This window comes from Eretmochelys imbricata, chromosome 2 (assembly GCF_965152235.1).
Source record: "Eretmochelys imbricata isolate rEreImb1 chromosome 2, rEreImb1.hap1, whole genome shotgun sequence".
Taxonomy (NCBI): Eukaryota; Metazoa; Chordata; order Testudines; family Cheloniidae; genus Eretmochelys; species Eretmochelys imbricata.
In genome coordinates, this window is record NC_135573.1 from 6,583,644 (window position 1) to 6,610,289 (window position 26,646).

General features: G+C 47.8%; 1 protein-coding gene across 1 annotated transcript in view; it reads right to left on the reverse strand.

Annotated features, from left to right (window-relative positions):
• Positions 1-26,646, reverse strand: part of ADGRB1 (adhesion G protein-coupled receptor B1) — a 76,825-nt gene that overhangs the window by 34,162 nt on the left and 16,017 nt on the right. Inside the window, exons 4-6 of the mRNA XM_077810909.1 lie at positions 25,553-25,622; positions 14,046-14,112; positions 7,161-7,246 (exon numbers count right to left, since the gene is read on the reverse strand). Of these exons, the coding sequence (XP_077667035.1) occupies positions 7,161-7,246; positions 14,046-14,112; positions 25,553-25,622 (223 nt within the window). The remainder of the gene's footprint in view (positions 1-7,160; positions 7,247-14,045; positions 14,113-25,552; positions 25,623-26,646) is intronic.

Below are 26,646 nucleotides of genomic sequence, written 5' to 3' on the forward strand. Positions count from 1 at the left end.
GTCAAGCCCCAAGTGCTACGTTGAATTTGGGGCTGTAGATATATGGTCAACTTTAAGCATGTGAATAGTCCCATTGACTTCAGTGGGGCTAGTCACCTGCATTACTTTAAGCACATACCAAAGTGTTTTGCTGGAATGCTCTGCGCCCGGTAGGGTCCAGTCTACCCTAGGACTTTAACTCTTGCAGGCCTTGTACCAGGGACATTTCAGGAAGCCTACACTTCTAACTTCTTATGGCCCAAGGGGATGGGAAGGCAGGAGGGCGGGTGGGACATGGGGAGAGAAAACAAACGGGGAATAAAATGAAAGAGGGAAATCAAATAAAGAAAGCGAGAAAGAAAGAAAGAAAAGAAGTTGAAATTAGAGGAACTAACATGGCGTTACTGGTGGCTGTGGCCGAAACTTCTGCGGAAGAAACTACTCCACACTTGGAACATTTGAGCGTCATGCCGTAAAGAGGCACTGCCATCTGACTGCAATTAAAATCAAAAGACTGAAACAAAACAAAACACTTTGCTTGTGAACACAAACGAAGAAAGGAACAGAAAAGAAAAGGAAAAAAAGGAACCAACCAGCCACACCACACCCAGTTTGAGCGAGGAGATCAGAAGTCAGGAAGGAATAAAACTCTCGTCTGTGTCATTCCAGATGCAGGGAGCCAAGTCAAGAGCTGTGCTGGGGTCACTGGTGTGGGTGGAATCGTGTTGGGAAAGGTTCTGCTGGGCTCAGGGCGACCTCTGGTGCTGCCATTGGTGGTAACCTTTTACTGCATGTTTTTATTACCCTCCCAGGCCTGCTTGCGTGCTCTTGACCTTGAGAATATTTTCTCTCCCCCTCTGTCCTTTGTGTTGTTTTTGCTTCTGGGCCTGGCTGCGGCATGTTGCACTTGAAAGGCAAGAAGTAGGGCTGGTGGGACCAGCGCTGTGTTGGCTTATTTTGTTTGATGAAGCAGAGTGAGGTGTAGTTGAGATGCTTTTTCCACTGTCCCTTCTGCGTTAGCTCAGCCAGCAGGCAAAATGCTTTAGAACCATAGAATATTAGGGTTGGAAGGGACCTCAGGAGGTCATCTAGTCCAACCCCCTGCTCAAAATAGGACCAATCCCCTACCTTCCTAGCAGCAGATGGTGACAGGAAAGAAACAAATCATTAGTGACTCAGGGCCAGATTTATAAAGGTATGCAGAGGCCTAACCATGCCTAGTAGAATTTTCAAAAGCACCTAGGCACCAAGTTCCCATTGAAATCAACGGTGCCTAGGCACTTCTGAAAATTCCACGAGGCACCTATCTGCATTTTTAGATACCTAAATACTTTAAAAATCTGGCCCTTAGTCCCTGATTCAGCAAAGCAAAGAAGTCCATGGTTATGTTTAAACACATGCTTAAATCCTATTGACTTCAATGGGTCTTAAGCATGTACTTCACATTAAATGCTTTGCTGTTTAAATGCTTTGCGGAACAGAGATCGGATTACTGATATGTGTAAGGTTAACCATGTGCTTGAGAACTTTGCTGATTCAGGGCCTAAATCCTTCCATAAAGGGAGATGGAACTGCAGGTCCCACCAGGTTGTCTCCTTGCCTCCAGCAAGGATCCTCTTTTAGGAGTCGTCAACGCCTAGCTCTGGGCCTTGCTCATAAAAAGGACGTGTCTGCACAGAAGCCAGGGGTGGGGGGTGTAATTCCCAGCAAGGGTAAAGGTACACATGCTAGCTCACATCAAGCTAGTGCACTACTAAAAGCTGGGTAGCCATGGTGGCCTAGGTGGCAATGGCTCTGGCTAGTGGCCCGAGTACATAACTAGGATCTCAGACAGGATTGTAGTCGGGCGGCTAGCCTGAGCCACCGTGCCCATGCCGCAATTTTTAGTGTGCAGCTCAGTCAGACCTAGTGTGTGAATCTACCCAAGTCGGGCATTACACTTCCCAGCTGCTGTGCAGACATCCCATACAGTGTAGGCAATTATACATCCCAGCTGTTCTGTCCATGTATCCAGAGAGTGATGGCACTAGCCTGAGAGACAGGTATTTGAGGGCAAACACAGAGGTTTGGACACAACACCTGGATTTAATAAAGCCAATAAAATTGCTTAACAGCAGAGAGGGTGTTATCTCACTGGCAAGAGACAGCATGATATTCACCCCCAGTGGTTTGGATTGCACCATTGGTGAGAGGCAGTTAGCTAACTCCAAATGCAAAGTGTTTGCAAACTCACTTTGCCTTGAAGGTGGACTAGACAAATGTCTTTCCCTAGCTTTTATAACTCTATATTCAGTCTAAAATACAACAAAGCACATCACCGTGAAAACCAGCATATTATTTATGGTAAAAAAAAAACAACGAGGAGTCCGGTGGCACCTTAAAGACTAACAGATTTTACATCTGTTAGTCTTTAAGGTGCCACCGGACTCCTCGTTGTTTTTGTAGATACAGACTAACACGGCTACCCTTTAGTATTTATGGTGTGTCCAATGGTCACATGGGCTTATTACTTAAAAGGTTACTGGACAGTTTTTAATCAGCTGGTATAACATAAGCCATTACTTCCTTCAGAAATAATGACTTGTAGCTAAGGTATCTCACAGCTATCACAGCCTTGAGACAGAGAGAAAATTAGCTCCTGGCTCCATTGGGTGTGGGTGTATAAATATATGCATGTCTTCTAGAAAGTGTGCTCCAAATTCATGGATAGAGTAAATCCTGTGAAATTGATGGAGTCGCACCAGGCATAAATTTGGCACTGTGTGTGTCTTGCTGAGACACATCCACTGAATGACCCTTGAAAAGGTGCTTTCTCCCCAGATTTCCATTGTGGGCCACAAGCAGCAGGGAACTGTAAGGAGTAAAAAATGCAAGATCTAACAAGACATTTGATGGGAACCTCTGCTAGGAAGGACATAAACATAAGTGACAACACATCAGCTAGAGGTGGAAAGAGGTCTGCTGTCATGTGTGCACGCACAGCTGGGGCGAGTAAACACAGAGACAGGTGGTTCATATTCTGGTGTGTGTTTTGTGAGAGAGGGGCTGATTGTGTAGTCCACATGTGTCCACATGTGTTGGGGGAGGGAAGTATGTGCAGTACAGCAAAGGAAATAATCATAGTGAATAGTGAATTTATCTTCTTTTTCTGCTTGCTAAAAGACCACAAGCTCTTCCAGAGTATTCATGAGGGCCTGGATTGTGATGCATTTATTGACTAGTACCTGAAGCCGTGAGTAGCCTGACTGATTTCAGTGCCACTCCTTGTGGGGGAAGGTACTACCCAGTGTACAGGAATCAAAATCTGATCCCATTTTAATGTATTTGACATCTTTACAATTGTTTTGCTTGATACTCTGACAGCAGATACTCACAATTCAAGCTGTGTTGTGCCTGGACACAGGACCACACACCAAAACCCAACTGCTGAACGTCTGCGGCAAGTGACTGCAAAACGGATAAGACTGGCCATAGGGAACCGATTGACAATGCGGTGTGAGTATTCACTGAAAACATGATATACTGGTTTCCCCAGCTCTAGTGCACAGTGTGTTGATGTACATGCACAGCCTGATTGTGCGCATTGATCTGGCTATCTATATATCTGCACTCATGGTTGTGCTATCAGGCCCCGATCCTCAAAGGTACAGAGGTGCCTAACCCGCATTGAAATCACTGAAATCAGTGGGAGTTAGTGCTTCAATATCATTGCAGATCTGGGCCTAAGCACCAACGTGTGTGGTATGCGGGTGAGGTCATTACCGTGAGAAAGTTGACATTTGCCAACAATATTGACACAATAATCACAGTTATTTCCTGTTCTAAGTATAGGGGAAAAAACGGTTGTATCTCAGATATCATTGTACGGTGACTGTTGACTTGTTAATGAGAACTACTGTAGGTTAGGGATTGTTTTGGGCTCATTATAGTGTCACATAGCTTTCTCTCCTACAGCAAACCATACTTCTTGCCTCTGCTATAAGAGAAACAGAATACACTGGCTATACCAGTTCCCCTCCAGGGCACAAACACAAAGATCTCCAGTGCAGTTACTTGTCTTGATGGTCTCCAGAATTACCTTCCAACACAGCTCCCAAGCCCAGACTGTAAGCGGCTGGCTAAATGTGACACAGTTCCCTGAGGCATTTCAGGGTTCTCAATGGGTGTATTTCAAAAGGAGAATGAAATTGGCAAAATCGTTTAACACAGAGAACGTTTAAAATCACTGCACGCACACACGCACACATGGAAACGAAAGAGGATAAAAGAAGAGAAGGGGGGGGAACAACAAAGAACATCAGAAAAAAAGGGTGTTTTTCTTTGTCAGTTTTGTTTTCAAAGTATAACTTTCAGTATGATCAATAACCAGCTGGCATCTTTTAAATACGGACTTTCGGGTGTTTTTTGCTCAGAGAGAGAGAACGTGAGACAATAACTCTCTCCTCTGCTAATCCAATCAATGACTTATCTGAACATTCACTTTCAAGTATAGTTATCTGGCTACAGACTCTTGTTCGGGGTTAAAGTATTTTCTCTAGTTCTTTCTTTGGAGAGGAGGCAATAAAGCCCCCCCTTTTTAGCAGCAGCAGTGTGAGGCAGTACACTGAAGGTTGCTCCCCAGGTCCCTCTTTTCCAGCCAGCAATAAGGGATGGTGCACTTGCAGTCTTTCCCTCTGTTATACAGGTATCAAGCCACTGATGTCAACAATTTACACTGGCGTGAGAGAAGAATCAGGGGCCTGATCCTCAGCTGTCACTTATCAGCCTAGCTCTCAATAACAATATTTTTAAAGAAACGCACTGACTCCCCACCCAGAGGAATTATCCTCCAGCAGACAGGGTGACTGGAGGTTTTAACATCCCTGCTCTTTGCCTCTCTTCTCTGCCACCTCTCTTCCCAAAGTAAAGCCAGAAAAAAGGTGCTTATGAAAATAATCAACAGGGTGTCTAACTGGAAAGACTGTCCTTGCAGGCAGGTTGCCAGAGAACGTCTCACCTCATTTCACCGATGACCTATTCCATTTGGGAGCCTCAATAGCTTGAATCAAAAAGTCATTTTTTAAAAAATCCTTTTATTCCTTGGTGAGGATTAAAAGCTCTCCATTGCACCCGTGTGAGTCAGGCGTAACGACATTAGCCGCTGACTGCAGCTGAGTTACAAGAGTAGAATCTGTATTCTCGCTGTATATTTCACCACTGCAACGACACTGGCATTTTAAGGCATCTTCAGGCGCAAGAATCCTGTAAAATCCTTTGATTTGGAAGGGAGCTAACTGCACGGTGAATCAATGGTAAAGATCATGGAACTTGCACCAATTCCACTGAAATTAACAATTAGTGATCATGGCACCTGGTACCTGCTTACTGGTATACAATGAACGACAAGCTGATGGTTTGGAGAGAAAAGGTGGGTGAAGGAATATCTTTTACTGGACAACCTTCTGCTGGGGAGAGAGACAGATCTGAAGAAGAGCTCTGTGTGGCCCGAAAGCTTGTCTCTCTCACCAACAGACGTTGGTCCAATAAAAGATATTCCCTCACTCACCTTGTCTCTCTAATATTCTGGGACTGACATGGCTACAGGAACACTGCTAAGCTGATGGTTTAACAGCCTTCAAGATTAATGTCCTTCCCTGACAGAATAAGGACAGCAGCACCTCTCCGCCCACATTGCTCTGTGTCTCTGACTTCTGGGGAGTGGGGCGGGGGTGGGGGGTGGGGAGTGTGCCTGGCGTGCTCACGCTCCATGGCCCATGGACTTGTTGGCCTCGCTGGTCTTCAGTACTACAACCAGGAGTAAAAGTCAAGACTCTTGACTCTTACAATGGTGCCTAATCCACTAGATCCCAGTGGATCTCAGGCAATGACCATCATTTATGAGCCCTGATTTATCCACCTCTACAATGGATATGTTAATGTGGCATCTACTTAATTCCCAGGGCTGCAGATATAGTCAATCCTGTACCTTTCCCACCCACCCCTTGTGAATCCAGTTGCCTCCTCTCTCCAGTTTTTACAATAGGCTCATCACTGTGGTATTTAGGCACCAACACTCTCGCCCCCTTGCTGCAAGCGACATTTTCAAAACTACAATGGCACCTCGGATGGTAAATCAGAGACCATCAGCCGACAGCAATGCAGGAATGGAGGTGGGCGTTTGTGCTCCTCACTGGAAGTACTGGAAGGATAGGGGGCAGACAGTCTGTACATGAAGGGCACAGGTAGGGCTGCAGGGTTTGGTGTGTTTACATTATCAGAGGCGCTGCGTTGCACTGCTTTACTTCTGACCTGGTTTTAGACAGACTCTCTGGGGACTGTGGGCCGTTTTCTGGCCCCTTCCTCGAAGTCTGAGAGGTAGCACAGGCTGCATGTCTGGCCCGGATGCTGCCTTGCGTGTGTGAACTAACTCATCACAAGGGAAAAAATGGCCCAACTGAAGCCAGTGGGACAAATCTGATTGCCTTCAGCGGAAGCAGGGGTTGGTTCTAAGCCAGCCAAGCGCTGGCATGGTATTTAGGGCTCTGTCTGGCAGCCCACAGCGATACCCCCTGAAATCAAGTGAGTAAGGGCTGTGGGAGCTGGCTCCCAAAGAAATCGAAATACCTTTCAAAACAAAACCAGGGGGAACTGCAGTGTAAACAGCCTCTGGGATACCAGTCTCGCTCTATCATTCTCTCTGCCTCTCTCTCTCCAACATGGCATCTGCCCAGCCTGACACATATGTGCACTCAGAAAGCCAGCAGGGCCCATTTCTGTGAGGCCCTGAGCACCCTCATTTTGGCAGGCGTTGAGGGTGCTCAGCACTCTACAGGATGCATCCTCCTTGCCTTTATTCCCCCTGCACCTCTCCCCAGCTTGCGCCACACACGTCCTTCTCCTAGCCAGCTGGTGTCGCAGGGAGTTAGCACTAAGCGAGGCTCTTCCTAATCTTTGCTGGGATACGTCAGCCTGGGCCTGAACGTGTGACCCCCGTGCATGCTAACACAATGCTGCGTCTCACATCTTTTGTCTCCGCTGCACCCAGCAGCAGAGCAAAAAGATGATGCTTCTGTTGTTGTTTCCAATCGGTCTTTTTCTGCATGTGGGTTTTTTTTCCAGTCTGTCTTTCCACTCTCTGTCTGGTTATTGATCATGGCATTTTTTATATTCATTCTTTGCTTAGATGTATTGATAAGGCATACCCTGCCCGTTCCTTCAGTTTCTTATCTGTTATCCCATCTTTGGATACAAGTTTGTTAAAAACCAGAATGCCAATAACCATGTTCACCTGTTGAAAGAAAAATAACAGGTTTGTTTTTAAACAGCTCAGGACGGACTCAATAACACAAAAACGTTTGGTAAGGTTGGCACATGAACATCTACTCCAGCTGACCAGTAGTCATCCCCTTACCATACCCTCTTTCACCCCCCACCAGGCCAGTGGGTTTAGCAATACCCGGTGTAGCTGCCTGCAGATCTGAGAGGTCACTGTGACTCAGGACAAGATTGCAAAGCAGTCAGATCATTGCACGAGCATTTGAAGCCTAATGGGCTTTGAGTGACGAACGCTCAGAGTCTAGAAATGAAACCACAGGCAGCCAAATTAGCAGGGCAGTTCTGGGGACTGCACAAAGAAAAAGGCAAATGGGAGAGGAGTCAGGGGCTGGGTTTCAGGGGCTTTTCAGAGTCACCGACACAAGCTAAAGGAGCTGCTGCAGCAATGGCAAGGTGAGACCATGCAGTGCTGAGAGTCTGCCATTCTCACCGCCCTGTGGTTCTGCTCAAACGAACTCCGAGACGTGGCAAAAGCAGCCACATTCAGGGCAAGGGGGCATGGCAATGATATAGCTACCTTAGCCTTGCATTGGCTTTGGGGGATGATGCAGTTGCCAAGGGTGGAGCCTGTGCTAGCCATCTGTTTCCAAGAGGTGTTAGAGCAGCGGTTCTCAACCTGCGGCCCAATCAGCACAGAGCTGTGGCCCATGGGACATCCTCAGGGCCATACAGGCAGTATTGGACCCGACCCACAATGGTAAATAGGTTGAGAACCACTCTCTTAGAGGATGAGTCCTGCTTTGAGTGCAGGGAACGGACCTATTGAGGTCTCTTCCCCTCCTACACATCTATGAGAGGGAAACACATGGTCATTTGGCATGATTGGTCAGGCTCAGAACAGAACTCTGCTGACCACACTCAGAGCTGTGGACATACACCATTGCGGTGCGTGTGTTTCCACTTCTCTTTTATCTGGAGAGTTCAGACCACTTATAAAAGCATGAATGAATGTGTGTGCTGATCAGACAGATGGGGAAACCGTGACTGAAGCAACAAGGACCTCCTGGAGTTCAGATCTCACAAGGTGAAGCCAACTCCCTTCGCGGTCCTGAATGCACAGCAGGACTCACTGCTGCAAGCTGCATTTCTGCAAACACCACTGGGCTTTCAGCAAGCGGTACGGAGATGTGAATGTGCCATCGTCACACAGGTATCACTCAGGTCACAAGAAAATGCATTAAGGGGACAGGAAAGGAGGCCGCAACCATGGTGGAAAAATGACACGATCCAGATTTTGTTGCCTTGGTGTCCTAATACTATTCTGCAGCTCCCCACATGCTCAGGTTAGAAATCCCACATGTGGGGCTTTTCAGGAATGGAGGGCCGAATCCAGAAGAGATGTGCAAGGGGGGCTAGTTGCACATTGGCATGCGAGGGGGAGTCTAAGTGATTAAGGCTAGTGGCGTCTGAGGGGACAGCTACACTGCAGTCGGCAGGTGTGATTGCAGCTCCCTTGAATAACAACAGCAGTGAGGTCACGGCAGCATGGGCGGCAGCTACCAGCTACCAAGCCCTGGGCTAAATCAAAGCTAGCTCAGGTATATCTCCATGTGCTGCAATCACACCTCCTGACTGCAATGGAGACATACCCTGAGCGCATGTCTAGAGGGAGACTATGCTGGTGTACAGAGCACACTGCGGGGCAGGAAAAAGATGTACGTCACACGGCCTAACCCACCCTACAGTCTCCTTTAGACATTCTGAGATTTAGAATCACCTCTGCATTTGACCCACTGGCTTCAGCAGGAGCAAGACGAAGCTCACTGATGGGACCTCACGGCTGGGAATGAACCAAGAAGCTCCGAGGGGCGCTTTGAAAATGTCGCCTGCATACTCCCACCCTCCTACTCTAGCCAATGGAATTGCTCATCACCAGGCAGTCTCCAGCTCTGGATTTATTTCCTAGAGACCCTGCTAGTGGCACAGAAGGTCAAATGAGGCGTTTGGGGCTTTCTAGGGTAGACAATATAGGGTCATTCAAAAACAGTCCTAAAAGCCGACTGCCTCAGGCCAGTTTCCACCTAAAGGCATCAAATCCACAGGCTAAAAGAAAATCCTTCAGGGTTTTCAGCTAAAAGGAGTAGAAGGGAGAAAAGTCCATTTGCTTGAATCCACTTGCCTAAATCCATTAATCTGTAAAGAAAAGAGAGGGCTGTTTTCATTGATTTCCAGTTGATCCAATAGCACCGTCCAATGATGTGAGCTAACAGTCCATTAAATAAAAGCCTGGTTTGGTTACTCGGGCAAGCAGACCCATCCATGCCAGCTGGTCTGCTCGTGTCAGTACAGGAGGCAGAATCTGGAGTGGTCGGACCTGATTCTCTCCTGCCTGGAGCCTTGCATGTAAATGACACAGGCAACCTTGTCCTTGCATTCTGCCATGGCAGCCCCTGACAGTCGCATGGCACAGGTGTAAATGACAGCACCGGGGGCACGGAAGAGCAGAATCAGGAGTTTCTTTTTCTGAGTTAGGAAACTACCAAAAAAGCCGAGAAAAAGTCGACCAGAGGTGAGTTAGCTGCATCCCAAGAACCTAAACCACACTGGGACTGTGCTACCAAACGTTGCTAAGAATGGGAAATTACATTTGGGCCTGGATCTTGTTTGGCTAGTATCCACCATGAGCTAGTTTAAATGATCATAGAATCATATCATAGAATATCAGGGTTGGAAGGGACCTCAGGAGGTCATCTAGTCCAACCCCCTGCTCAAAGCAGGACCCATCCCCAACTAAATCATCCCAGCCAGGGCTTTGTCAAGCCTGACCTTAAAAACCTCTAAGGAAGGAGATTCCACCACCTCCGTAGGTAAATGATGGGGGAAGCCCAAGCCCTGATACAGCTACAGCTTTGGCTCTAGTGCAGCAAGCAGGGACCAGTCAGTATAAGAACGTGGGTGAACCGCAGTCTGGTCTCTTTTGCTATCGGTTATTTACTTTTCCTCTCCTTGAGGAAACTGCTACTGGGGTTGGATCAGCTGCTGGGTCACCTGATTCTGTTCCACAGATATTAATAAAATCCAAAACCACTGGGTGCGACTGGCCGTGAGAAAACTCTGATGACCCAGAGCCACTCTGAGCAGTACAGCCAAAGATCACTGCAGGAAATCGATCGCTGGTTGAGCACAGCACTGTGGGTGTGTTCTGCTTGCTGTTCCTACTTGGTCTGCTAGCGTGTGTCCCCAGCATGTCAATAGGTGCGAACTGCCTGACAAGTGTAAGGAGTGTATTCTGCCTGAAACACAGCTGGTATATTCAGAGCTTTCTCCCTGCTGGCAGTTGGTAACACAGCAGCGTAACAGGTACACTTCTCCTGGAAGTCGATGGAACTTTTAGCTGCAACTCAAAGGCTCATATGCAATCCCATGGTAAATCATTTCTAATCAATCGTCTCCAGAAATATCCATGTTATGTAGTGTAACTCAGTAATTGAATCAATAAAAGATATTTCAGCAAATAAAAATCATAACCGTGTTTCTTCGCAAACATGCATTGGAGTATGGCAGTGGCCTGCTTACAAAGACATCCACTCTTAATTACATGCCTCATAACTTCCCCTCTTTATCTCTGGGATGATGTCTAGAAATGAATGAGCAAGTCTGAGATCCAGCCATTGAGATAACCAGAGGAAAGAAGCTGATGATTATTCTTTGTCTCATGTTAGCCAAGCTCTGAGTGTCTGCATGCAGAAATCCACTACCACAAACCACACTTCCATGCAAGGAAGTATCATCCTAGGGTTCACCTCAGATCAGGTGAGTGAAACCGACTAACATACTGAATTTAGCTTTGGGAGCTTGGCAGGATTTTAGGCTCAGGGTCATGTTATGCCTTTGTTCTTCCATTGCTGATGTCGACGAGAGATGCACATGCTGCTGGAGATGACCCTAAGAATAGCAATGGCTATAAAGACATTTTCAAGCCTGAATATAGAGTTTGATCAAAAGAAGCAGGACAAAGGAGGGATGGTCTTGTTGTCAAAGCGCAGACCTGCAACTCAGATGATTGTGGTTCAACTCCTGGTTTGGCTACAGACTGCCTGTGTGACCCTGAGCAGGTCACTTACTCTCTCTGAGCCTCAGCTTTCTATTTATAAAATAGGGAGAATACTGCTTCCTCTTTCTCCCACCCTTTATCTGTCTATTTAGACTGTAAGTTCCTTGAGGCAGAGACTGTCTCTCACTATGAGTGTACAGTACAATGGGTTCCTGGCTGGGGCTTCTTGGTGCTACTTTAACACCAGTAGTGATAATCGGTACGTCCACATGGGGTACAAAACCCACGGCTGGCCCAGGACAGCTGACTGGAGCTCATGGGGTTTGGGCTCTGGGGCTGAAAAATCGCTGTGTAGAAGTTCAGGCTTGGGTTGAAACCCGAGATTTGGGACCCTGCGAGGATCCAGCCCGAGCCCGGCCGTCTACACAGCACTTTTTAGCCACACTGCCTGAGCCTAATGAGCAGAATTCAACTGACTTGGGTCATTTCTCTCGCTGTAGACATACACAAAAAGAGAAACCACCTTGTGGGGGGGCGGAAAAGAATAAACAAGGAGAAAGGGAATGTGAACTAATGGAAGATCTACACAGACAGAGAGAAGCCTGGAGTAATGGTGATACCTGTATTGTGAGCTCTCAGGAGCATTGCAATATTTAGTGCTGTTCTTAAAGCCTCATCTCATGGAGTCATGTGATCACATGAGAACAGCAGCTTTGACTTGCAAGAAAGTAAATTTCTAGCTGTCATGACTGCAGGGGAAAAGACTGAAACCGTGAACCCTAAAGGCTCAAAAACTCCAAGGCAAATAAAAAGAACCTGACTTCTTGTTTCTACAAGAGACTCTCATGATTTCTGAATGCTTTGGATTGGCAGTGCTGAGGTAAACCAAACAGGGGTTTCTCTACATCATCTGGACAGTGAGGAGGCTGAATTTACAGGCCTGGCTCTTTAAAATTCCTGCTGCCCAGCAGAGAGAATGCATTGAATGCACTGAGCTCAAGAAGACACTCCCTTTCTGGAGGCCGATAAGGACAGGACTGTAGGTGGTTGGAAAGGGAGAATAATAAAAGAGATGTACGGGGAAAAAGTATTATGCTTCTGTTTTCAAGTCAAATAGAATCCCATTCTAAGAAAAACTGGAGGATTAAGTTCCCTTCCTCCCTAGTGTCTTGTTCATCAACACAGCAAAAGCAAATTGGCTGGAGGAGTGACAATGACTCCAGTTTCTCTGGATATTCCAAAAGTCACTTCCTACCCACCAGGGACGTGTATCAAGTATGTGTAAGTGTATAAACTTATCTTGGCCACCAAACCATATTAAAAATATGGTACAAGGGCAAGTGATTGGCTAATCTGAAAGCACTTCTTCTTCTTGTTCTTCTTCCCTGTATCCCATCAATTGGCATCAGGTCACTGTGCAAGCATCTGCCATCTTCATCTGCCCATGGAAGTATTAAGGTCCACCTGCTTGCCATCTTCTTTGATGGAATCATCCATCACTTCCTCAGCTTTCCTTGGGGCTTCTTTCCTGCCACCCACTCCTGCCATGTTATCTTCACCAGGTCCCCTTCATTTGTCCTTGGCATGTGTCCAAATCCGCAAAGTCACTGCACTGACACTGTATCATACTATTATTAATTAGGATTGACTATAAGAATAATTTGCTCTACAATAAAAATGACCCCAACTGCAACATTACTAAGTAAAGCCCAACTGATCCTACAACCAATGAGGTATTGTGCTGGCTAGTGTGTATATCGGTGTACCACTGCCCTCTACTGAATGTAATCTGAACTGCTTGACTGTGTGCCATAGGCCCTATACTGCTAGCAACTAAAAGAGAGTCAAATTTCCTTTTGCCTAGCTGTTAGAAGCCTATTCTAGAGCAGGATACCCTGAGTTCTATCTCCTCCATCATTTTGAAATTACATAGGGCCAGGGCACGACGCACAGTGATGTCCTAGCAGGCCACGGCTTTGTCATATTTACTCCTGTCTATATGGGATTGTCACGTATGCCCATGCAGTGAAAAAAAGCGAAAGCTTGATTTGTAAAGGAACATCAAACATTGCTAAAATCCCCATCTCCCAGAGATTCTCCAGCACCCAGAGGGCCTTTGCAGCCCCTTTGCCTGAAAGCAGGCAAAGTAACTGGAAAGTAACCACAAATTCTCTTTATGAGCATGGTTTAATTTAGTTTAATGTAGCAGTGGATCTCCCCTATCCATGCACTCTGGATCATACTGTGAGCTGAAAGCAAAGGGGGCTTGCCTAATGAGCTGCACAGGACCTGTTCAGCACTGTCTGACCACTGATTTCAAGAGCTTCATTTAGCCTCTGAAAAAGAAAATCCCCTGCATGCACTTCCAGTCTGGAAGAGTGATCACATACACACTGGCTATACTGACTTAGCTTGGTCCGATCTCAATGGGGAATGGCAATTTTTAAAAGAGGTTGGCAGGATTTCCCACCACTGCCCTGCGATTCCATCCAGTTCGGGCCACAACATGGCAGCTTTAACCAGCTTGGTTCTAAAAGGAGGCTCAGAGTTGATATGTTACATTTCAGAACCAAATTGGTCAGCTGGTGCAAGTGGCATGCTTAGGTGCTAGTGAAATCAGCACATTTCTGGCCTCTGATGTTTTTGTTTTTTCCTACAGGGTTGTTTCTCCTGAAGGGGAGATAAAAAGGAATGCAGGGGGGAAGGGAGTGAGGAAGGCACAAGGGAAAAAAGAAAACTCTCAGGTGAGAGTAAATACCAAAACGACTGCAGCCGCTGGTCCCACGAAGGCGTAGAGAAGGCCTCCTTCTAATGACAGCCAGCAGCTGGAAAACAAGGAGAGAGAAAAGAAGTTACCCAAGCAGCACTGTCACCCCAATGGCCAGCATCGCTGCAAAGGGGGCTTAGGCCTGAGAAAATCACAGCATGTCCCAATAATACCATACACAGAAGTTCTCCCTTGAGGCTCTTTGTTTGCTTTGTGCATTACACTTATCATGGATGGTATAACGCCACAGACTGGGCAGTACCAGTGCTGGACATATAACTATTTTGGTTTTTTTTTCGGTTCATTGGCAACTCTGAAAAGTCTGAAAAAAATTCATTTCAAGTTGACCTGAAAATGAAATTTTTGGCCAATCAATAAGTCTAAGAAAATGTGTTTGGGACAGAACCGATGTTTTGTTTGACCCGGAATGTGACGCCTGAAGTTCTTTAATTTTTAAAAAGAAATTTTGAAACAAAATGTCATTTTGAATTGAAAAATGGAAATGACTAATTGAAAAAAAAAGTCAAAATGAAACATTCTGATGTTTTCAGAGTCTTCGTTCTTCCCAATGCGAACAAGTCAGCAAAGCTGACAGGAATTGCTAAACATTTCAGTGTTGTTGAATCTGCAATTTTCACAGAAAAATCGTTTCAGCCAGCAAACGGCGCCCAGCCCTAGTCAGTGTCATATGTTTATGTACAGTCAGTTTCATTTCCAGCTTCTCAGGGACTAGCACAAAGTAATCTAAGCTCTGTGGATTTGTCTGCAAAAAGGTGTTTGTTGAAAAATGCTTGTACTGAAGTAAAAGAAAATCCATGCCGATTCATCCCACATTCTGCAAAACCCATTTCAATATTTACAAAACCCCATGGGCCAGATTTTGCCATTGTTCTACTCAGCCGGGCGGGAGAGCAAAAAGGAGAAAACTGCCTTCACCTCACTTCCTTGCCAAAATAAGATCTGCCTGGATCTTGGGTCCAGGATGGGCACACGGTGCAGCCCTTGATCTCCGGATATTCCTGCTATGAACAAGTTGGAGGAGGGAGGCAGAGCAGGTGGGGGGAGCCTTGGCAGTATCCCCATTATTGGTCTGTACAGAGACCAGCACAGTGAGGCCCGGATGCTTGATTAGGGATCCTAGATGTTCCAATACTATAAGTAATAAACAAAACCTGGATTGGTGCGGGTACCAGAATTAAAGTTTCATGATTTCAAAATGTCTTTTTATTCTGAATCGGAATGAAACATTGACATTTGGAATTTCCCAGGAAAGGAAATTTTCAGAAGAATTTCATTTCAGGTCCACCAAAATGTTTTGTTTCAATTTCGACTTGTTTTTATTTGACGTTATAATTTACAATATGACAAAATAAAATTTGCAATGAAAGATCAAAACTTCTGGAGCACTTCAACCGCATCAAAATGCTTCACTCCGATGGTTTTTTTAAATGAAATTTTGCTGAAATCAACGCATTCCCACAAAACATTTCTATTCCATCAAATCGGCATTTTCCGAGGGGGATGACTGGTCTGTTGGAAAATTTTCAACCAGCTCTAATAACAATGCTAAGGTCCAAAGGGGCAGAAAGTGGCTCTCCATCAAGGGCTGCAGTAACTGACTTCCTTCTTGCGTGCAAGAGAGGGCAGGGGAAGGACTGTGACCCAAGGACGCCTGAGTCCTACTGCCTCCCAGAGCTATACTTCGGACGATGCCACCTGCACCCTACGTTCTGCTCAATGCTGTGCCTAGAACTCAATAAAGCCCTACCTTTGGGACCTGGTTCCCAGTGCCATCTTTAAACAACGGGGAAAACGGTGATTGAACAGAGCAGCTTGGAGATGGAGGAACGCAGCGATCTGCTAACCCGCCGGCCTGAGCGGCAGACGAGGCAGAATGCCTTTGAGTGATGGAACTGACAGTATTCAGTCCCGCGCTGCAATTAGCTGTGAGGATTCAGACTGACAAGGGCTTTTGTTCCCTTCACATCCCTGGCAGCCCCTCTCCTCCCTTAGAATATCAGGATTTCTGAAGGGAAATTCACACATCACCAGGCATTGTCCTTCATCCTTTCTGACTGCCTGGACCACTGGATAACAGTGCCTAATTGAAGCGCTTTTGTGCAAAGCTGTCAGATGTGGTGGCTGATGGCAGAGATGTGGAGAGGCTGAGGCTGGCTTCTGCAGTGATTCCAGGCAGGAAACTCCGGAGAAGGTCGTTAGCCTAGTGCAGCGATTCTCAGCCTCTTCTGTATCAGGATCTTGGGACTCTATGAAGCCCATTAAATTAATGCAAATAGCTAACATTTCCAGAACACTTTTCACTGAAGGATCCCAAAGTGCTTTACAGATAACGTACAGAGGGAATCTCTTCAATACCACTGAAATGCAGCCATATCTGGGGTAGAACAAGCCAGCATTTTAGCAGCGCACAGCAATGCCATGCAACTATTTAGGACAAGAAGTGAAAAATATCCTTTGGAGTTAGACGCTGTCAACCATTCATGAGTAGCAGTCAGACTGAGAGCAGCTGTTCCAGGCATTCCCCGAGACCACTTCATGATTTGTTATAAAAAGAAAAGGAGTACTTGTGGTACCTTAGAGACTAACCAATTTATTTGAGCATAAGCTTTCGTGAGCTACAGCTCACTTCATCGGATGCAGTGAGCTGTAGCTCACGAAAGCTTATGCTCAAATAAATTGGTTAGTCTCTAAGGTGCCACAAGTCCTCCTTTTCTTTTTGCGAATACAGACTAACACGGCTGTTACTCTGAAACCTGTCATGATTTGTTATGTGTCCGATCCTTTTCTGAATTCCCCAAGAGCCGAAGCAGGCCTCAAGTGGTGCTGCGACCTTGTGCTGGCCCATTGTACAGAAGTGGATTCAACCTGTAAGTCATTTCCGGAGGCACAGCTTGTTGGCCAGAATGCAGTGGGTCTCATGCCAGCATCCCACAGCTGACGTGTTTATAACAGAAGGGGTGGAGATGGGAATCTGAGCTCTGCCACAGAGGTTAATGTGGAGTGCTCCCCACCTACATTATGGCTTCTTGGTCATTGGTGAACTGCACAGGCACAGAGGCCTGGTACCGTGACACTACATGGCATGAAGCAGGACGTTGCTCAATGTCAGGCTCTTTCTCAGCACCAAGAGGAGCATTGGGACGCTAAGAAACTTGGGGGGGTTCTCTCTGAGATACTTGGAAAAGTGTCCTTGAAGCCTGGCAATTGTACTTCTCTAAGCATCTGCACGCATGTGAACCCGCTGGTGAGAGTATAACTGGTCCTCCCTCAGTGCTGATCCACAGAAGCTACGCGTTGTTGCAGCCCACAGCTACCGAGTTTGGTTCTTTAGCTCACACTGTAACAGCTCCTGCTTCTAGCTCTAGAGATCCCCAGTTCAATCCCCAGTGCATTGGCCAAGAGGGTGGCTGTCACACGTGCATTCAACAGAACACGATAAATGGTGGCGAGGCACACGGAGGGTTTATTGCACGTATGACACCTATGCGGTCCATTGAAAGGATGGCATATGGGTTTCCAGGTAACTGGAGCGGCTTCCGTCAAATGTTGTTAAAAGGCAAATTGGAAAGATTTCCTGCCCTTTAACATGGACATTGCAAAGCACTCCAAAAGCAGAGCAAAGAAGATGGTATTTTGGCACTGGGAAAGATGCGATCAAGAAGACAGCCAGTCAATGGGACTCAGAAACATAAGGACAAACTCTGAAGTTTTTATTCAGGACAAATTCCCCTTGATCTCTGGGATCTCAGGATGATCTCCTGGCTCTGTCCTGCCAGCTAAAAGAGCCCCTCCAAAATTATCTCGGGCCTTGCACTGTCACAGGAATATGTTTCTTACGTTGGTTCACAATATGAGGATGCGGAGGGGTCATGCATCGATTCAAAGTGCCAACGGGATGATGCAAACTTTGCAGCTCATTCCCACGGCACTCAGATGCAAGAATGTTGTCCTGTAAGACATTTACGAATAGAAGTCAGCACTAAGCCGCGCTAATCTTGTCTCCGCTGGATGTTACTTTTTTCCCTTCCCTTGCAGGCAAGATCAGAGGTAAAGCTGCTGCAGAATGAAGAGGTGAGCACCAAAGTCTATACTCAGCTAAACTGTGTCTGCCTTAACCACGCATCTCCAGGAGAAAACCAGGCTCCCTGACGCTAATGCACTTACTGTTAGGATCACAAAATCACAGGGGGTTAAAAGAAGCTTAGAGGGACACTGTCAAGTCTCTTACGGTTCATCATGTCAGCTCTTATACTCTTCCACTGTTATTCATTCTAAACTGGCATTTAGAAAAAAACCAACAAAGGAAATGCATGGACGGGAAATTTCATGGCATCAGATTAAAGCTGTGATGGGCTGTCAGAACATGCACAATTTAAACCAACGGATGGCACTTCAGGGAGTGTGGCTAAAGGTGCTGTCCTTTTTCCATTCCTTCCAGATGGCACTGGCTCAAGACGAAACATCAGGCTGGCAAGACCAGAGATGCTCACTGAAGATTCAGAACACGTAGCATTTCCAAATGCCTCTGCCATGGTATCTAGAGATGGGTCTGAACCAAAACCACCCATCTAGTCACCAGGTCCAAATCTTGCAGTTGAGTCACACATCTCTATAATGGGCATAAACCAAAACCCAAGAATCCAATCCCCCATGCTGCTCGGAGAAGTTCAGATCCAGATCTAAACACTGAGAATGGCTCTTCCCTTTAAACTGAGCTAAATCAAAACCCCAGATCTGAACGACCCCAGACCCTGGGGAAGTTTAGATCTGGATCCAAACTTTGACTCTCAAGCCCCACTCTGATTGTATCAACTGGATGAAAGGTAAAAGCAAGGGTCTCACCAACTGTGCTCATAAAGGGACTTGTGCATTTGTACAAGAATGGGGAGAATTAGCTTGAGGATTCAGACCACATTCTAGTACACTGTACGCTTCACGCCCTGACTCTAGCTGGTGTACTGCTGGTGTGCACACCGTCCCGTTCCACTCCAGAAGTGACAGCATTTCAGCAGTGGGCGAAAAAAGCCCACAGAGAGAGAGAGTTTGTAACGTGCTTTAATGTCATTTGGAGTGAAAGGCACCAATTTATCAATGGTTTAGTGCAGAGAACAGGAAGTTAGGAGACCTAGGTTCTGTCCCCAGCTCTGCCACTGACATCTGTGACCTTAGGTCAGTCACTTATCTCCTCTGCGTCTCGGTTTCCCTACCTGTACAATGGAGATGATAATACTTAGCCATTTCAGTGCTTTGAGAAAGGTGGTGAAAGGTGTCATGTATAAATGCAAGGTATTTGCCATTCATAATAATGATTATTAAATGCAAGGCCTAATTAATCACTAATTACGTCAGCCCAGCTCCGAGCAGCTTAGTGGAGACTGCAGCACCTGCTGGAATGGCTCTGCCCTTCTCACTGACTGCACCTGCTTTGCCACCTCATGCCCTGGCAATTCCAGTGGACTGACAGCAGCTGTTTAATGGTGCACTGCAGCACTACAAAAACATTGAAGTTGGATAATGGAAATTCCTGCTCTGTCAGAGTCAAAGGGAGGCAGCTGCAGGATAAATCCCTGGGAGGGTTTTACCAGGCTACAGGTCACTCTTAAAGGCAAGACATGCTTCCCAAGAGGGCAATTAACAAGGTGCTAAAATCCCGGGCCCTACAGGGACATGCACCAGTTTCCCCACCTCTTCCAGATCCAACCATGGATTGCATGCCCCTGCCTTCATTCAGCAGCTGTTTCTCAGAGCTCTGCTAGTCCTATGCTGCCCACAGGTTACAGTCCTCTCAATTACAGGGAGCTCCGAAAGGGTATTTCCTTTGCCAGGCTCTGGCCTGCCTCGTGAGACCCCGGGTGTGTTCTGCAGCGGCTTCAGAGCAGGCTCTGAACACTTCAGCCACAGCCACTCTCCACTGAGCCAGGCACGCTCTGCTGGATGTGTTACAGCATTCAACAGCCACCAAGGGGTTGAACAAAGCCTCGAGCATGGGTTCAGGTGCAGCGTGTAGGGCGGACATGAGTCGCAGGACACAGTCGCTGTTCAGTTCTCCCTCTTGTAAACCAGCCAGAGCAGATGTTTGTGGGGAATGGGATCTTTCCAAATGATCTTTGTGTGTTTTCCTGAGTGACTCACTAACACAGCTGCAGTATGTATCACCACAGAGGCAGGATCAGAGCAGTGTGTGACGGCTGAACACACACACCCACACCCACACCATCAAGCCAAGCCATCCGTGCAGCGGCTTTGTAGAGCTACTATGTTTTTTTTAAAAACACCCTTCTTGGTAGGAAAGGGGGGACTGATGGTTTCCTCCTCCCACAGCCCTCTCCCCAGAAGCCTTGGCCATGATGTGCACCTCACGCAGGCGCGGTGGGTGCAGTTACCACCCAAGCTGGGCTCAGGGAGCGCTTTGCATCGTGCTGAGGAGTCTCCTCTAACTCAGACAGCAGGAGCTCAACCAAGGAGTGGCAGGAGGACGGCAGCATTATAAATGGCTGACTGGGTGCTATTTCTGGGGCTGGCGGGGTACGTATCTCCTAAGCTGCGGTGTTAATGACACAGCACGCCAGGGTTGGTCCTGCTAAGAGTTTCCCATTGGATGAAGGCTGAGAGCCTCCGTGTGTGTGGATGAGCTCATTGCGTGCTCTGCACAGGCAGAGATGGCTTGCTCCTGAGTACAGCTACTCCCTCGGAGTACAGCGGAGGAGCTCAGCTTTCACGGTCCACTGCTTCTTTTGCGCCTGACCCTGCTCCCCCTGAAGTCACTGGCCAAACTCCTGTTCGCACCAAGAGGAACAGGACTGGGCCCTTTGACTGCATTGCTGAGGGTCAGTTCCAGGAGGCGTCTCTCCCCTCTGCACTCTGGATTGCAGCATTGCAATACACCCCAGTGGAGGTGTTTTGCTGTGACGAGTGCACTGGGCCAGCCGGCTCCATCTGGGAGTTGGGGATTTAGGCACATTGCTGCCTCCACCCCGAGCACCCAGAAGGGGAGGCAGGAATCAGCTGCTTCATGCCGCAGCGTATGCACGTTTACACTGCCCGCTTCTTTCAGTGGCATGTGACATACATACCCGCACAGCCCCCCTAGCTTGGGGATCAACAGCCGTGTAGGCTTCGGCGGATAAAGACCTGCCTCCAGGGCATGGGGGAGTATGCAAGGGCATACCCCACACGGCTCTCTGCACGCCCAAGCCGGTCCTCCCGGTCCACACTGCTGTTTTAGCCACGTAGTGTCCAGCAGTCTCCTCGCTGCTGGAGCCTTTCCCCACTGCAGAAAAAGACTCCGGCCGTGAAGAAGGGCTCTGGCAAGCGGGGAAAGACTTGGGCCACTCCCAGCTGCTGGAGTCTCTGCCCTGCCAGAGCCTTTCACTGACACGTAGTGCACGCTGCAGTGTGGATGCAGCAGCCTTTTCACTGCAGCGCGTAGCTGCACTTGCCCTACATGCCACCACCAGCGGTGTGTAGCGTAGACGTAGCCTTAGAGGGCACTGGGTAATTCAGGCTGCTGCTCCTGCTAGAGATGATGGATCCTCCTGCAGTAGTCCGGGCAGCCAGCTCCAGCGATGGCCGGCAGCCAGCCATCCCGCTGGGCCGCACAGCAGCCAACGTCCTGTCCTGGGGCGTGAGGAGTGACAGTGGCTAGCGGCCTAAAAGGAGTCAGGGATTAGCAGCAAAGGAAAGGAGAGGGGCAATCACATCAGCTTTCCTGGGCAGATTCCAGCTTGGTTCAGGCGCAGGCAGCAGGCCTGCCCCGGGAATGATGGAAAGTCACGGCAGCCTGTTGGCCGCTTTGCAAGCATGCAGATCTAGTGGCAAAGAGGAGCCAGTAAGGTTTCTCTTTTCACTGGCACCGCTTTGCCCTGGTGTGCGGGGGGAAGGAAAGATGGGCACTGATTGCTCTGGGGTCGAGCTTTGTTTGCACCGAGTGGATCATTGCAGCCTAGATGGAGAATTCTGTCCCGCATCTCTCCCTTTTTCCTCGCTCCTCCCTCGGCTCTATTTCAGGGTGAACATCTCCCGTCTCAAACTTCCACCCCACTGAGTGGGGACCTATGATGTTCTTACAATAACACCGGCCAGGATCTGGGCACTGCACTCCAGAGATGGGCACTTCCCCTTAGCCCTGAGCAGTGTAACCAGGATCGAAGCACTGCACGCCTACTTGCATCTTAGGTTTCTAGTCCGGGCTAAACTCCAGGCAGTGACCGATGCTGAGCGGAGGCAGGTGAGTCCGTACAGTTCCCATAAAACAGTCCTGACACTGACACAGATGTCAGGAACTGCCTCTTATAACACCTTAATTTACAGTGGGCTACTTCTCCATGACCCTGCACTTTATGCGGTCAAACACCACCACCGCTGCGAGTGAGTGAGTAGTGTATTACCTTCTCTTTGTCTGACAAATCAGATGTCAAGAATTATAACATTCAAAAACCAGTCGGAGAACACTTCAATCTCCCTGGTCACTCGATTACAGACCTAAAAGTCGCAATATTACAACAAAAAAACTTCAAAAACAAACTCTAACGAGAGACTGCTGAATTGGAATTAATTTGCAAACTGGACACTATTAAATTAGGCTTGAATAAAGACTGGGAGTGGATGTGTCATTACATAAAGTAAAACTATTTCCCCATGTTTATTTCCCGCCCCCCCCCCCCCCACTGTTCCTCACACATTCTTGTCAGCTGCTGGAAATGGCCCGTCTTGATTATCACTACAAAAGGATTGTTTTCTCTCCTGCTGGTAATAGTGCACCTTGCCTGATCACTCTCATTACAGTGTGTATGGTAACACTCATTGTTTCATGTTCTCTGTGTATATAAAATCGTCTTACTGTATTTTCCACTGCCTTCATCCGATGAAGTGGGCTGTAGCCCATGAAAGCTTATGCTCAAATAAATTTGTTAGTCTCTAAGGTGCCACAAGTACTCCTGTTCTTTTTGAGGATACAGACTAACCCGGTTGCTACTCTGAAACCTTCTCTTTGCACATCCTTTGCTACCCAAGTTGCAGAGCAGTGGAGAATCGGGCAATGGATGTGTGTTGAGTGCAGAATACGGGTCTCAGAGTATGACAGCTCAGACTCTGCCATGCTTTGGCTACATATTTAAAGGAGGGAGCAGGGATGCTGGTTGGAGAAGAACGGCTTGTCTATATGGGAAAAAGCTCACCATAGCGGGTGTGCACTTTGGAAGTGCACAAGAGGAGTTAGTACAGAGTAGAGGGTGCGCTTTAAATTCACATCCTAGCTTGCTGCACGCTAACTTTCCCAGGTCAGGTCTGTCTAACTCTGCTGCTGCTGGCTGGATCTCCAGCATCACTCCAGGGCATAGAATCACGAGTGCTTTGGGGACCCAGTGGAATTAGGGTGGGGAACAGACTGGCTTATTGCTGCTGAAGTTGCTCTCCTCTGGGTGCAATGTGCCTACATCGCTATGGCTAAACTGTCTGTATTTTCCACTGACTGAATCCGATGAAGTGAGCTGTAGCTCACGAAAGCTTATGCTCAAATAAATTGGTTGGTCTCTAAGGTGCCACAAGTCCTCCTGTTCTTTTTGCGAATACAGACTAACGCGGCTGCTACTCTGAAACCTTTCTTTGTACACTCTCTCAGCTACACTTTCTTTAATGCTGCTGCTGCTTCTGCTCTATGCTGAGTGATTCCAGCCTGGGCTATATGCCCTTATTCACCCCTCTCTGTCTCATTCTGCCATTTCCACCCATTCTCCTTGTCCCCAACACACATCTCGAAGGTGGGTGCTGTGCTGCTCCTACTCAAGGTTTTGTGAGCAGGCAAATTTGCCTGTTTCCAAGTAAATAAACAGCACGTGGCCCAGAACATGGAAGGAGAAATCATGACATTTCAGGGGTGAAACGAAACAGCGAATATCTCCAAGAACATTTTCTGAAAAACTATTTTCCCCGCGCTAGCAGGCACTAGTGATTACCATCACAAGCCAGCCTTGACTCCATCTCCAATTCTCAAACCTGGAAAGCCTCCTGATCAACAACTTTCCCAGAGGCTGGTACTCAAAATCCCTCCACTGATTCTACATTCCCCTATGGCCAGCAGAGCATTGCTGTGAACTAAAACGGATGGATTTACTTGGCTTGGCTCCTATTTAGGCGTATCAATAAAGGCCGTATTTTCCAAAATGCTCCATTCCCAATGTGTTCCGTTTGAAAACCACACCCTTATTTTGGTGCCTACCTGGTGGCTGAGCTCTTTTGAAACTCTGGCCTGGATCATGCAGTTCCCAGCAGTGACTGATAAAACAGACCCCAGAGATCCACCCAACAGACATTCTTCCTACTTCACGTAACTTCAATATTAAAACCACCCCTAAAGGTAAGTCTTCCACACCGACCTCTTAAAAACTCTCCAAATACCTACATCAAAATGATGTCATAGATGCATCAGTGTGCGGAATGAAGGGGCTGCAATGGACACACTGATTATGTGTGTGTCTACATTGCACACTAAGCCCAGATGTGTGGGATCCAGGCTCGTGGACTTGGTGTTTCCAAGCCCAGGCTTGAGAAACCACTCTGTATTATAAACCTCGGTTTGCAATTGCCAGATTTGGCTCTCACAGCCGAGCTAATGCATACATACTGCACTGCACTAGGGTGACCAGATAGCAATGGTTACAGATTGGGCTGGGGTGGGATAATAGGGTCCTATAGATGACAAAGCCCCTAATGTCAGAACAGTCCTGATAAAATTGGAACATTTGGTCACCCTAAACTACGCAGACCTTCTGACTCGGGTCTGCAGCTGGAGCTGTGTCCACACTGCAAAATGACAGGGTTTAGACCTCAGTCACAGCAGAACTCGGGCTCTGACCTGCACCTTTAGCAGGGTCCTAGAACCCAGGTCCTGGGTGCTTCCTGACCTGAGTCAGACTGATGTGTGTGTAGGGCTCAAATCTGAGTCAGAGCATGGGCTTAGGGTGCAGGGTAGATGCACCCTTTGAGTTTAGTGACTGTCGTGATTCTGACAGTAGCCAGCACTAGATGATTCGGAAGATGGAGAAAAACAATAATGCTACATTATGTTGCATTGGGGGGAATTGCCTTCCAGCCGCCTAAAGGGGAAAGGGAATATAGGAGCTGATCCTACTCCCGCTCAAACCAATGGGAACGCTCGCACCGGACTGCACCGGACTGCAGGCAGGCCCATCCTCTCTCTCAGGCCCTTTCTTTCCTAAAGCCTCACACAGATGCTCGGGTAAGAACAAAGATGTCAAGCAGCCTGCAGACCTGAACAGGCAGCCAATAGGTTGGTGCAACCAAGCAGTGCGAAGGCTGCTTCCTTTCTCATCCTCCCCACGGGAAGGGCGCCTCTGTCGGCATGGCTGCGAGCTGGAGGGCCCCGCTTCCTACAGGTGCCCCGGAGAGTCAATTCATGCAGGGAGAAAAGGACAGAAGTGAGGAAAGAAAGAGTCTGGAAGAGGCGGCCTGTTACTCACTAGTTGACGGTGCCGTAGCCCTTGGCTTTCGTAAATCCCACGGAAATGGCAACCACCAAGGCAGGCAGCCCTAAGGGAATGAAACAAAAAGAGCGTCAGTCGTTTTAGCTTCTACGCAGGCTGCACCTCGCTCAGCGTGTCCTTCTCTGCCACAAACCCCTCTCCCCAGCTGGATCCTCAGCAGCGCCTGAACCCTGACTCTTCAGGGCTAAGGACATGAGACTCTGCCACGTGAGCTAAAGGGGTAACTCCATTGGCTGGTAGTAGCAGTAGACTCCTATCCTCTGGTGTCGACCTGCCACTAGGGAGCGACACATAGCATGTAGAACTGTTTGTTTCAGAGAGACCTGCTCTCTTCCAACGTCTCTGAGGGGAAGAGGGTAGGTGAAGGATGACACCCCTAGCTGGAGACATTCTGTAATGACCACGGCTAGTGGTGGGCGGGTTTCTGGCAGGAAAGCTGTGTTGCTCGTGTTACACATGCACGAAGCCATGTAGTGCTGGTGAGTGACGCTGCATTGACAGCACTAGAGGCTGATGACACCCTCAGCTTATATTGACAGAGCACGTGCAATGTGGGCAGCCTGGTGTACGCATCCCCATACCAAGGTGCTTCCATCCTGACCTGGCACCACCTTCTCGCCCTCTCTGCTGAGGCTGCCCCAAGTGGGAGGGCAGGTAGAGCCAGCTGGCTATTGTGATGTGCAGGCCTGGTCCCTCAGAACCAGCCTGAGATGCCAATTTGATTTCATAGAGCGCACTGAACAGTTCTGGGGTAGTAACAGGTTAGGTCATTACATACCCAGGCACAGAATGACAGCTCTGTATCCCATTAACAGCCTCCTGATCCTTCCAGTTCCTCCAGCAATAAGCTACCCAAGGAGCTATGAAGAAGACCAGGGTGACTTTCCGGTTCACCCTCCCCTTCCTGGCCCTCCCTTTGCCCTGTGAAAAAGCCTGAATACCAGATAGTAACATCTGCCTGTTCCACTACAGAGGTCTTCACATGGCTTTTTATAGCCCTGCTCCTTGTGACATCGTGAAGTAAGCCATCTAAGTGCTAAAGACTGGCAAATCCCATTAGGAATCAGTGG